Raw genomic sequence first — 14,515 nt, 5'->3', positions numbered from 1 at the left:
AAAATTAAAGCGACTTACATTTGTTACATGTATGAGTTGAACTTGATTGTCATGTAGAGTGTTCTGAATAGACACAATTCTATGTAACAGAGAGAAGTCTCTGAGGAAAACCCACCAATGTTTCTGTTCCATATTGCATCTCTTAGCTTTAGAAGTGAACATCTATTTAAGCAGTACTTGATAGATAGGTACTAGATAGGTGGGTAGATAGATGACGATATAGGGGGCAGAAGAAAAGGATCAACATGCCTAAAGCCTAAAGATGCTGATGATACCAGCAGGAGATAAGGCCTTGAAGTAAGTGGATGGCAGAAAGCAGCCAACCGTTGTACTAATGCCACAGAAAACCTTTGGGCACAGAAGTAACATTGTGTTACTTGAACCTACAAAAAATAACGAATGCTGTGTGAACAGTGGAATGTAAGAGTGACTATACTAGAAAGAATAGGGAGATGGGAGAGTTGCGGGCAACGTGTTAGCAATACCCATCACAACAGCTTTTTTAATGTGGCATTCGCCACGTTCAATGAAAATGTTGTCATTTGAGCAATTTAGAAATATTCATTGGGAAAGTTCTCATGCACTCTTAATTTATGAAATCTAATATCGAGACCAGATGGATAACATTGCTCAGCATTAAAAATAAATGCAAAAATCTTGGTTTAAAATGGTCCTGTTGAAGAGCTGACAATATCCTGGGTTCCCACCCAAATACCAATGTATATCACACAGGGCAACATTTAGCTCCCAGTCTTACTATTCTCCTAATGCCATATGAAAAGAAGGAAGCTCTTTCCTGGTTGCTTTGTAAACCAACCTAACTTGCTTGTTTTTAGCAACAAAAGCTAGATATAAGGTAAAGAATTATGTGTTAAGACATCTAATAAGTCCCTGACCATTTAGTGGTTTGGGGATCAGAGTCCTCAAATAATACAAGCATCTATGTGGAAGAAAGATTAATTTTACTATCAGGCATGATATATACCTCATTTCCACAATAAACAGTCTTCTTTCTATGGTCTTAGGAGTGCTATCTTCTGGGAGCACACTCTCTTGAAGGAAAGGGTGTGCATGGTAGTCTTGGAAAGATAAGTTTCTTAACGTATATATATTGACACAAAGGCTTGGTATCTCATGTAGTATTTGAGATTTGTGATCGAAGCTTAGCAATATTGCTTAGCATCCCACCACAGAAGAACTAGTTCTCTGTTAAACACAGAGTGGTCCTCTGTGATTGCCAACTCTCAGGAAGAGTATGGACATTTTCATTTGTAGAGTTCACGTTCTACCATAAAATGAAACAACCCACAGAAAATGTCTTACAGCCTCTACCACAGGACTGGAATAAAAATAAGAAATGCAAAGGATAGGAAACAATTAACTATAGGGACACAAGAACTGTCCCTCTCCTGTTTTCTAGCATTGGCCTGTTTGACCTGAGGATAGGCTCAGTGGGTTTCTTTTATCTCAGAGGTAGCACTTGGGCATTGGTGATGCAAATGATTGACATACACTAAAGTAAAATGTTTATAAATGTGCTATAACATTTCTTAGTTAGCTGGGAGATCCATTATGTAAGTGGGGTTCATGAGCGAACTGGAGATCTGAGCTAGTAAAGATTCAGAGGGATTCTCTGTTCATTGAGCCATGTCTCTTGGGGCTTTGGTAGCTGTCTTTCAAGAGAAAGACTCTGTCACAGATTGTCTAGATCTACTATTCCTGTGGAAGGGTGTTGCATTTGCAAATATCTGAACATCTGTTCCAGAGATTGCATTCAAATTTTAAAAAACTATAAAAAATTTAAAGCGAAGAATTTGAAGTGTAGAAATTTTAAATCCTCTATTCAAGATCATTTTCTTATAAAATAAATATAACACCAATGAGAAGAGATTAAATAAGCAAAGCCTTTTAAATTGCTTTTTTGATATTTTTAGTATATATAACCTTTATAATTTTATCTAACACCATTACATTATAAAAGATATATGAGATGTTTGAAATTCTTCCAAACACAAATACAAATTCACTGCATTAATATTAGTTAAACATGAATGTAATGTTTCTCTCTGATTTCAATACTACTCAGGAAGCCAAATTATCATAAAAGGTTTTTTAATACTAGCTATCTTATAAATTAGCTAATTAAATTCACCTGGGAGTTCACCCCTTATGCAGCCACCAAACCCAAGCACTATTGCTGATGCCAAGAAGTACTTACTGGCAGGAGCCAGATATAGATGCTTCCTCAGAGGCTCTGCCAGAGTCATACTGATATAGAGGAGGAGGCTTGCAGCTAACCATCAGACTGAACACAGGGTCCCCAGTGAAGGTGCTAGAGAAAGGACTGCAGAAACTGAAAGGGTTTGCAACCCCATGGGAAGAACAACATCATCAACCAGCCAAACCCTCCAGAGCTCCCAGGGACTAAAACACCAACCAATGAGCGCACATGGAGAGACCCATGGCTCCAGGTGCATATTCAGCAGATGATGGCCTCCTCTGGCATCAATGGGAGAAGAGGCCTTTGTTCCAGGGAAGGTGTTTTTTTTCCCTGTTTAGGGGAATGCCAAGGCACTGAGGTAGAGAGGGTGGTTGGGAGAAGAAACACTTTCCTGGAAACAAATGGAGGGGGAGAGGGGATAGGAATATGAGGAAAAGGGATAATGTTTAAAATATAAAAATACAGAGAATATCCAATTTTTTAAAAAGGAAAAAATTGATTTTTAAAAAGAATTAAAATAGTTATTCTGAGGCTGTGACATTCCACATTGGATTCTACATGTTCATTATCAAATCTATTTTCATGCACTTATCCACCACCGAAAATAAAAAAAAAAATCTCTGACAGAATTAGAACTTGAAAAACAACCTCCTTTGGGAACTTCTGCACAACTCTGGTCTCTCACCTGACTGCACAATTCATTGATGTGTGTAGTCTTTGGGTGAGGTTAACTTGGGATGTTGATACTTATTTTATTCTCAAGTCTTTTTTAAATAATGGACCTCATCAATTAAATTTTATTTAAAATAAAAGTAAAATTTAATGATAACTAAGCTATATTTTCCTTATTTCTACTGCCTTAAACTTTTAAATTTTGAACAAAATATAGTATGCAGAATACATGTATTTTCCCTAAGAAACAAATGCTAAGTTTTTTTCAGTGACAAAAACTTAAGGTCAGTAGGCTCTTTCAAATTGAGTCCTCTTGTCATTGTTGTGTTAAAAATTAGTCTTAAAGATTTAACATGGGTTTGACTAACTCAAGGCTGGGAGATTAATTTCTTTTAGCGTCTTAGCTCATTTAAAGCAGGGTGCCTTACAGCAGAGGTTGCCTCAATTTATTTTGACACACATGATGACTTTGAACTCCTGATTCTCTTGCCTCCTGCTATCAAGAGCTTGATTACGGGCTCAGACCAGGAAAATTCTAGTGATAAAGGTAAAGTGTACTGTCTTAGTTGGATGTTCTACAGCCCTGATAACCATCATGACCAAACAAAGCTTGGGGAAGAAAGGGTTTATTCCAGCACACATTTCGTCATCACACTTCCTCACCAAGAGAAATCAAAGTCAGAACTAAGTTAAGGCCAACCTAGAAGTGACTGATTCACAAGTCATGAAGCAATGCTTTTCACTGGCATGGCTTATGCATTGCTCTGAATATGTTCTTGCAACGTTCAAGACCACCTGCTTAGGACAGAAGCACCTGGAAGCTTACACAGGAATCACCAATTAAGAAAATGTGCTACATGTAGGGTACAGACAAATCAAAGGGGAGACATTTTCCTCACTTGACGTTCCTGTTTCCAAATGACTTCATATTTTATTAAGTTGACATAAAAGTAGCCAGTACATGTACCTAGAAACATAGATTAATTCTTCAGCATGACCCTTGTAAAACACTTTGCTAATCAATGAGCTGCTTAGATCCTTATTAGCTAATTGTTTTTCTCTAGTAATGAAATAAAATAAAATGAAACAGGATCAAAAGCAAAGGATTTAAATAAATTATTACTTAAAACACAAAGAAACATATTTAATTAAATATTATGTAAATACTGTTAATATATAACAGGGATAAAATCACTCTCTAAAAGCCTAGAAACTATAAACTTTACCATTCTAGTCAACCACTTGAGCTTCTAACCTTAGAAGTGTTCACTCACATCTCTTTCATTGACTTTCCTTTTCTACAGGGCTTGGTGATAAAATCTTCGAGAGCTATCCATCTTTCCATGTGTTCTTTGTTGCGGTAAAATTTAAAACTAAAATTTGAAACTGTTAACAGCATTTACAAGAAATACCAGAAAGAAAGGGGGGGGGGGGTGGAAAGAGTTTTCGTACAACATCAGGTGTGACGTCACTAAGATTTTACCCCTTGTTCTCTGTCTAGCTCATTCGTATTCTAGTTAAACATGGATTGGGTGGGATTTGTTTTTGAAAGAGTGAAATGAATTTGTTTTCAGATGAAGGCATATTTGAAAAGGCAGCTGCCTCAAGCACGAGGAAGAAGACAAGTTTAGGCTGCAAGGAGACCTGTACAAAACAGAACATTCACTCTGTGCGAGCTTGATGGTCTGAAGCATATCACAAAATGGAAGTGGACTCCTCCATTTTTTAAGAAAGGATCAAAAAGAAAGGATATACCCAGAAGGGTGTCTTGTATGATTTGTTCTGAAAAGTTTCTGCAGCGTTAAGCATTAGGTCACTTGTCCGTGGATTATTGTTTGGCGATTCCGGAAACTGGAATGGAGCCTTTATTAAGGCCAATCAAATTTCACCCCATTCTGTTCAGTTGCTTAGTTGGGGAAAAGTCGAGAACCTCCAGCCATTCATAGTTCATCTTAACACGTGGAGAAAGAAAATAGAAAGTGGATTCATTGAGAAGCCCCATGTCGCTACTTCTGTCTAGCCCCCACGCCCTGCTTCAGAACTGTCTCTAGTCCTGTCTGTCATGGGGATGCTTCTGCTATGTTCCTACCTGCTCTTTGCTTTCTACTTCAAGTTATCCTTTCTTATCTTACGTCCTTTCTGATCTTCAATCTTTACTTCACTATGTCACTCTTTCAGACTTGGTTTATTCAAACACGCTTTGAATTACCTGGTGGAAGAAGATTCTCTTGTTTTCTTGCCACAAACGAGATTATAAATGAGAATCTAGTCATTATTGATGATCCTATACATTTTCTAGCTATATAATATATATATATATATGATCTTAACTCAAATTTTCTGCAGTTACTTCGTATTTGATGTATGGGTTCCACTGGTTCCTTAATTTCTTTTTATTCTTTGTATATTAAAGACTTTGAGTAGCACTTGTTCTAATCTATTTAAATTCTCCTATGTGAAAAACAAATCCGCAGTTCCTGTCAGAATATTTCTCTTCACGTTATAGTTCCATTTTGTTTTCCTCTTGTTGACTCTTGGTCCCAGCCTTTTTAAATAGTGTTATAATATCCTGAAGTTAATTTCAAATACCTGGATTTATTAAGTAATAAACTTCATTCCTATTTACATCCTGATTTACAGTCCCAAATAATACAACTGAATAAGTCATTGACGATCTGCATTCAGAGGAATTGTTTACATAATGTTAAGTTTCATGAGCATCTATTCTGTGAGGATATTCAGGACAAAAAGTCCTTGTCTTTTTCACAGTGTTTTTAACCAGAATGAAGAAGACGAAGACGGCAGGATGTTTTTCTAGGAAAAAAAGTCATCTTAGTATAACAATGCACAAACTACTGGAAAACTTTTGCTCCATTTTCACATGGGATAAAGATTCTGCTTGAGATTTGATATGCCCGGGGGCGTGGAGGGAAAGGGATACTCGGGAAGTCTCCGCCCTCTCAGAGGAGAAAGGGAGGGGTTTGGAGAAAGAACAGTTTGAGGTGAGACCAAAAGGAGATGGGGGGAGCAATCAGAATATAAAGTAAATTAATTAATTGATTAATAATAAAAATTCTGTTCTTTCTTTTCTTAGTCTTTTCTTCTGAAAAATGAATGAGTTACATTAAATAAAATAACTATAATGATAATATAGATAGGGAAACCATTTTGTTAGAGAAATTTACTATTAATCATGCCATGCTTAAATTGGCTGAAATTTGTAGCAAACATAAAATTAAATACTTTATACCCAAAGGAAAAAAAGAGAGCATTTTGATTCAACCAGTCAGTATCGAAGATATCCATTTTTTGTAACTGCATAGCTGACTATATCACAAAAATCAATGTCTTGGAATAATTTTTCATATTCTAACTGCAATTACCATACAAATGCATATAAATCGTGTTTACCCAAAAATAATCACATATGTGTATCTTAAAATTAAGATGTGATGAAAATGTATAAAATAAGGTTAGTCAATATGAAAATTTTAAAGAATAAAGTCTCAAATTTTATGTACCTAATTTCACTATATTACAGGCCAACATTTAATATAGAAACAGAGAACTTCCCCTGTGTTTTTCTTTGGTTTTATAACCATCGCATTCTTTAATTCCATATTTTCAAGAATGAAAGCTAGAAAAATTAATTCTTTTTTTTTTTAGAAAAATTAATTCTAAAGACTAAAGGACTTTATTTTTAAAATTGCATTTTTATAGGTTCTGAATTTCTGTTATCTTATAAGAGTATACCTAGTCTTTATGGATGAACTGTCATTTCCATTCTAAACTAGAAGTCTGTTTTACTATTGCCAGAGATTAAGTGATTATATAAATTTAAAAAGTATTACTCTGATAAACTAATGCAGCCATTTGTTTAAGAAAGACTTAATCCTTAAAGAGAGAGGATGAGCTTAATCCTCTAGAAACTTGATGCCCAAGGGAAGAGGTGGGGCTGAGGTGGTGGTGGGTGGGCATATGGGGAGCACCCTCTCAGAGGCAGCAGGTGTGTGTGTGTGTGTGTGTGTGTGTATACGTGAAGAATTTGAGAAAGAGGGACCTAGAATAGGGCAACTTTTGGAATGTAAGTGAATGAAATAATTTAATTTTAAAAAATCTCCTAATACCATGGAACTCAAATTTTCATGTTGAATATATATTTTAGGCTGTTTCTTTATTTCCAATATATGGCTCTCTGTACTTTAAGTGTATGTAGAATGTGTTTGTTGAAGAGTGAGTATATATGATTAACAATCATGTATATGAAAATCATTAGCAATGCCTTGATATTTAGACTGTGATACGAGCACAATCTCGAGTGATCACTAAAGCAAATGTGTGTGTTTATATAAAATCCAAAAGCTGAAAGCCACATGCTCACCTATCAAAGATATTTATATATACACACAATAAATATCAAATATGATTTCATAAACTGGAATGAATGAAGATTTGGCCTATGAGGTTCATTTTACTGTTATTGTAAGGGTTGGCCTGGGACAGGACAGATATTCAGTAAAGGAAATGTATATAAAATATGTCAGCATTTTCAGAAGCCTTCATTTTTTTAAATCTGTACCAAAACCCAGTGAGTGTCTGGTCCCTTATTCATAGTCTTTATAATTTATTTAAACTCTATGCAAAGAGAGCAAAATTTTTCGCACCAATTCAGATGCTCCGACATACAGTGACATTATAATCCTGCGTTAGGAGCAGAGCTGTGCTGGCCATTTTACCATGACTCCATCTAAAACATAAGGTTTTATTTTTCTTGATAGCGAGCCTTCCTATGTCCCCTTGGTGGATTTTAAAACAGTGAACTTTTTCCTCACATTTCTTAGTATCTGAGTTTATATATAATACATGATATTATACACAGCAACTATTGAATAATATTTTCTCCCCAAGAAGTTAAAAGAACATGTTTAGACCAAATCGAAAGATATACCATGTCCTAAAAATAATATTTAAACTTGATAAGGAAGTACACTTGATGAGAATATATAGTCTTTTTGCAAATATATGTATAAAATATTTTATAAATATATATGATAAATCTGAAACTATAATATTGGTGAGCAATTTTTCTCCTAACATCTTAGATGCTAATGATATTTTGGAGCTTCAAAATAGACCAACAGTTTCCTTGGGACTGTAACATGAAACTATGTAATTTTAGTGACTTTGGGTCTGGGAAAGTAGCTCCCGAGTAAGAAATGTGTAGCATGTACCAAGCCCTTCATTCCAGTCCCAATTCTGAACAATGAATGGATGAACGAATGATTCTAAACCCATAATACCATTTTATTTGAAAAGCAGTCTCTGAGTTCTTAAGCTTACCTTTCTTTATCTGCTCTGATGAACTTAAGAAGGTGGCTTTTCAGACTGCTGATTAAACATTACTATTGGTTTCTGTTGCTTTGAAAACAGTGACAAATGACCTATAACTTAGAGTCATAAAGTGGAATATTGGTTTCCTGTGACACTAGGGATTTCAGTTTCTTTTTTTGTTTTACTTTAAGACCAGTAAAATGTTGATGTGGCTTCATTTAACTTTATTCAAATACATGAGGTTGAGTGTAATTTTACACATACATGTATATCTATTATGCGTCTGTATGATATCAAACAGTATTTTTCTCCTCAAATAGAAATTCATAAGTCAATTAATCAATTAATTATTCTTAAGGAAGCACTAAACTTTACTAAAGAGAACTAGAGAATTACATTCAAAAGAACAGTTTAAACATAAAACATTGCCATCTCATTATTCACTTTTGTTTAGAGATGGGGCAATGTAACTGACAGATAAGACTGGTTACACAGTCTTCCAAAATGAGTATTTCTAGCATATGGTTAGAGATACCCTTCTGAATTCAGCACAGATTTAACACATGAAGTTAATGAATCTTATACTGAAAGGGAGAATATTATGTTCCTTTTTACATAACCAATTTATTATACAAAATATGTGTTTGTCAAGAATATGTATCTCTTTTGTATCATTGTATCATTGTATTTTGTATCATTGAGAATTCTGTGCCTGTTCATCCCTGTATATAGCTAGGTGCAAAAAGCTGTCTTAGTAAATTGGATTAGGGCTGAGTGGACTATTGAAATATGATTAATTATCGATCAATATGCTAACATTTCTATTTACTGCTTGAAGAGAGATTAGAGATAGATATGTGAATATTTAATAATACTAAACTTTCTCAAAGACGATGTGAGAGTATAACTTACCTCCCAAACCCGGTCTCAGTCTATTGTCATAACCATCCAGAAGTCGGTCCAGAATCCTTGTGAAGACGGTGGTGTTGTCTTTAAGTTCATCTTGGGAGGGCTGTCCATAGCTGAGAGAAGAATATAGAAAATAATAGCATCAGATTTCCACTAAAATCTCTTAGAACTCTAAACCTTCCTTAGAGTTTCTTAGTTCCCTTGCTGTTGGGAGTTTGAATGTCATAACTCTGGTCCTTCTCTCCTGTGTGGTCTCATCGGTGGCAGGCTTTTAATTTTAATATAGAAAATGGAGTTCTAACTCTCTTTCCAGTTCTCAGCACAGCAAGTTCTAGATGAGACAAATCTTCTCTAAGCAAACAGAAAGGTTAGCTCATACTGTGCAAAACATTTTGAAAGCTTTGGTCTAAATTGTTTACTTTTATCTGCATAGGTACATCTATAAATGAGTTGTACAACTAAATCAAAGGTTCCTTTTTTAATTTAATATGCATTTTTATGTATCAAAACTCCTTATTCTATCCGTTGCCTTTCCATACATTTGTGCTTCTGATTTTTGAGGGGGAAGGTGGATATTTTCTTTTAAGACATTTAGGGAATGAAGTTACATAAATCATTTATTATGTTATTTATGGATGTGTTGATTACCTTTAAGATGTATGAAAAAGAAAAAAAGAAAAATGTTGTGTTTTAAGACATAAATACTTAGGGGCAAAGCTGAGGTCAGAAATGAGTTTTTTTCACTTTCTGGAATAAGACTTTATTTCTGACCTTACAATGGCCTTGTAGAAGAACAACCATTCCTGGTTTTTCTGTGTGGACATACAGCTTCTGGTATTACTCTAACTTCAGCCATATAGGGATGCTCTTCCCATACTTTCTGATATTTAGTCCAGCCACTTTATTATCTACACAGGATTAATCATGTCTTATGTAATGACTACCACGACCCCTTCAAAATCCTCAGAAACAAGTAGTTTCTATCTTAGAAAAAAAATTACACTTGCTGACAAATTTCACCAAGGGCTCTGACACTGAGTGAAAATCTAAGTGGTTACAGGGTGTAAATTTCAGAAAGGGTGACAAACCTGTATCGGTTCTACTTAAACTCTAGCATTCTTTCTGCTACACTTGTACTTAATTGTATGGCTAATAAATAAATGTAAGCAAAACAATGGTGTCTTGAACCAGAATTCACTTATGTGGCAGGGACACCAAATATAATCTATTCTCACCTCAGAAACAAAGGCAGTTTTGCAAGTCATTAATTTTGTGCCAGCAAAATTCAGGCCAATCACTCTTTTTTTTTTAATTTTATAAAATTTTATTTAAAACTTGCAGATAAACAAAACAGCACACAGCAATTTCACCAAACTAAATAGAAGGGGATAGGGAAGGGCTGGATGCAGATAATGGCCACTTTGAAGATGCAAAGCTACTTTGTTTTTCTAGTTCTGATTCTTTTATGGATAAACGCATAGAGGGCATTCAGTACTGAAAATTCAAACTTCACTGTGACTCTCCGCTGCTTCTGTTCTGAAAGCCTGTTCCAAATGTATAGGTGCTAATTGAGTTGCATAGGCTTCCGATGACTACTTTTCTGATAAAGTTTTAATTCAATAGTTATAAGTAAGATCTCTCTGTGGTGCTAAATATACGGGATTTATTTCCATAGGACCGTTTTTTCATTGCGTTAAACAAAAACATTTATCCATTCACTTCACAGGGACTGAGAACTTACTTAGCAAAACTAAACACCTTGCTGTTACTTTGTGTTTCCTAAATCTAGTTTTCAGTGAGCTTGTGACTTCCTGCATGTCTTTTTGGCAGGTGACAGCCTTAAGGCAAAGCAAGATCGGTTTTCTGAAAGTGAGTGCTTGTGAAAATTCACTGTCACAAAACCAAAAGTCATCCTTCATCATTCAAGGGCATTGGAAGGTCATCTTGATAAAGACAAAGAGATGCAAACACACCTAGGGATTCAGGGAACTCTCCTTAGAGAAAGCTCAAGAAATTAGGAAGGAAAAGATGATGGGTTAGAATAACATCAGAAGGTGGTTAGACTGCTAACACAACCCTCAGAATCCCAGGTATGTGTTACCTTTTACTGTGCTTGTGTTCCCAAGCTTATGTAAAATACACACACACACACACACACACACACACACACACACACACACACACACACACACACAATCTGTTCAGCATATGAATCTTGCTTTCAAACACCTAAGAGATCAGCCCCCATCCCTAACAAAACCAGACCTGCTATCCCATTTAGAATGGAAACCTCTCTATTGTGATTTTGTAATCAGTCTCCTCTTCAGCCTTACATCCAATTTCCTTTATAAAATTACAGCTGCTGCAGAACTCTAGGAGAAGGACTAAGATCACTTGGATGGGGAGTTATAACAACATAAATTGCCCTAAACGGACCACTCGTTTGGAAGAAAAATGTCAGTTGACTGAACCTGCTTTTGCTTCCACAGGAACAACTCTGTAATAAAGCACTGTGCACCAACTCCATCTACAGGTCGTTATAATGGTAACACTTCAGATAACTCTTCAATAATCCCTGATCACATAACTCCTCCTATTAAAGATTATCCAAGAGTAATCTGTCTTGTTCTTCTGATAGTTTATTTTAGGTGAGACTACTAAAAAACAATCACACAGCCAATGTCTCATTAAAAACCAATCCTCAGAAATTTCTGCCTTTCCCATTTGATTCCATATCTGACTTTTACTCATGAGGACCCACTTCTCTGTCTCACTTCAAGGAGTCCCGGGTTGTGTTCTATGGTGAATGAGGCACAACAATGAACTACACAAGAAGCTATTAGAGAACAGTAAAAAAAAAAAAAAATCTGATCATCTAGAGAGTCATTATTACAATATTTCATGTTCTATATCAGATCATTAGAAAACATATTTATTAGTTCAAGTTACTAAAATTTATTCAAAGCACTTCTTCCAAGAATTAATGACACTTTTATTTTTACCTAGTATTTTACAACAATCACCTGGCATATTCCATCTCTATTGGTTTTATTAACCATGGTTTAAAACACAGTATGCATGCGTTTATAGACACGTGACATTCAATTTATAAATATGGGTTTTAACTTATTTTTATTTTAAAATGTTATTTTTAACTCCTATGCTTTTATAAGTTACTCTATCATTTTGCAAATAGTTAGAAAATTCCTTGTTGAAAAATCACCTTCTAACTTACAGGACATACAGTGATTAATCTGGTAGCTTTTCCCATAAATTAGGGAACTACATATTTCTTTATTCTCAGTTTCAAATTGTAACTGAAAAGTTCAGCTTCAGACTTAAAAGTTGAATTCATGCAGTTTCCCAGTGAAATAATAATAAAGACAGCCCATTAGGTTCATTCTAGAGAACATCCAAACAAGAAAGTTATTTTCCATGTTCTATTCTTCTTTAGTCTTAGCTAAAATTTTATTGCAGTAAAGTTTTCTGAATTCCCTTAGTCATGAATTCATCCATCGACAATTTTCTCCTCCCTGATGGAGTAAATGAAAAATTACAGAAATTGTCATGCAGATTTTAAAGAAAATGCCCCCACCTTCTTCCTGACAATGTGCTCAGAATGAGGGTCCAGGCCCAAAGACAGTCAGAGAGGCCCCGACTTCTCTTCATCACGGGCTTGGACAGCTGAAAAGAAGAATAAGTAGAGATCAATGTATCTTGCAAGAAACATCAGGTTCTAACCACTAGGGCTGACTGAGGCAGTTCCGATGAATGCTTTGAAGTCAGGAAATGACCTCACTGGAATCTGACACTCATTGGAAGCAATGGCAACCTGGATCGTCCACTCTCTACCTTCCTTCCGTATCACATCTCAATTCAGACATGTGTATATATATATATATATATATATATATATATATATATATACATACATATATATATATGTATGTATGTCTATATATGTATATATGTATCAGTATTTTCATTTACCCTGTAGAAGTTGAAATGCTGACAATATTGCTCAACACAGAAACTGTGAGTTGGTTTCTAGAGTAGCCATTACTTGCTAATTTGTTCCTTTGTTGTTGTTGTTTATTGTCTGCAAAAAAAAAAAAAACCTGGATTTCTGATTTGGGTCCCTGTGGCAGAGTCTGTACTGCGAGGTTTAACCTCGGTGTCTCTAAGAGGAGGGTGTGTGGGTGAGCGGGATCTTGTAGACTAACCCCTTATGTTGGCAGAATGCATCTCTGAATTCTGGAGTTATCTTGGTTTCACAAGCAACTGCATTTACCTCTTCATAGAAACCACTGAAAACACACTGTTGAATGCCAAAGTCATGCCTCTCCTCTCTGGTTGTTAAATATGCCCACTAATGTGCTTCTCTCTCTCTCTCTCTCTCTCTCCCTCTCTCTCTCTCTCTTTTTCTCTCTGTCCCTGTCTCTGTTTCTGTCTCTGTCTCTCTCTCTCACACACACAGACAGACACACACGTCAATGCACACAAACATACCCACACATATCTTGTAAGCATTTCTTCCAGGTTACTGCTGGAAAAACGTTTCGTCTCAGACAGATGGAAGCTTGAGTGGTTTGCTTTGCATGAAAAGAAGGGGAGATTTGTTCTCACTTAGGTGAAGTGCAATCAGTTATTATCTGATTGTTGAGCTTAGATATGGTCGGAGGATCCTGGAGGAATGAAGGCTTGCGGAATGGAAGAGTTATAGAAATGCCTATGTGTGTGTTATGCATTCATATAATTATGGGATGTGCATGTATACATAATTGTTAAGCCAAAATTTGAAACCCTGAACACGACCTGGCTAAGAAGCAGATATAGTTATTTAAAGGCACTGAAATCAATTCCAGTCATACTATGAAAACTAATACATGTATTTTTTTAACCACTTTCCTGAATTTTAACTCCTTAGTAGGGCCAGTCGTGAATAGATGGAAGATATATAAAACCCACTTTCTTTCTTTTTTTTTTTTTTTACCTTAAGCATTCTCTAGTTCCATGTGGTATGCCTTTAAATACATCAACAAAACGCTTTCCACAGTCTCCCCTATCATTTCCAGTCAGTTAGAACCCTCACAGGCGTCATGTTAGCAACGAAGCATAATTCGTTTACAGTGGGTTGATATTGGGATTACTAGGAGCTTCCTTCGTAGCGTTGTCTTAATCTAGTGACTGGTTTTCTGACACACAGGAGTAGAATATGAGACGGGGCATGTTGGATAAATATCATTACGTTAAAATATTACTATCCAAACGCACGGTGATAATTATTCCTTTAAAGATGTTTTAACATATGCTTTTGAAGAGGGAGACAACTTCTCTTAGCCCATTAATCCCCACTGATTCTAGAAAAGGAAAAAGAAAAGG

General features: G+C 35.6%; 1 protein-coding gene across 1 annotated transcript in view; it reads right to left on the bottom strand.

The window, feature by feature from the left end:
- GABRA1 (gamma-aminobutyric acid type A receptor subunit alpha1) overlaps nt 1–12,802 on the bottom strand; it is a gene marked incomplete at both ends in the record, with an annotated part of 49,173 nt that extends 36,371 nt beyond the window's left edge. Inside the window, 2 exons of the mRNA XM_080942332.1 lie at nt 9,137–9,246; nt 12,729–12,802. Of these exons, the coding sequence (XP_080798458.1) occupies nt 9,137–9,246; nt 12,729–12,802 (184 nt within the window). The remainder of the gene's footprint in view (nt 1–9,136; nt 9,247–12,728) is intronic.
- Between the last annotated feature and the right edge of the window lie 1,713 nt (nt 12,803–14,515).

Source organism: Micromys minutus (genome assembly GCF_963924665.1).
Source record: "Micromys minutus genome assembly, chromosome: 31".
In the NCBI taxonomy this organism is placed as follows: domain Eukaryota; kingdom Metazoa; phylum Chordata; class Mammalia; order Rodentia; family Muridae; genus Micromys; species Micromys minutus.
Note: the sequence above shows the minus strand (reverse complement) of the source record. Positions and strands in the feature narration are given on the sequence as shown.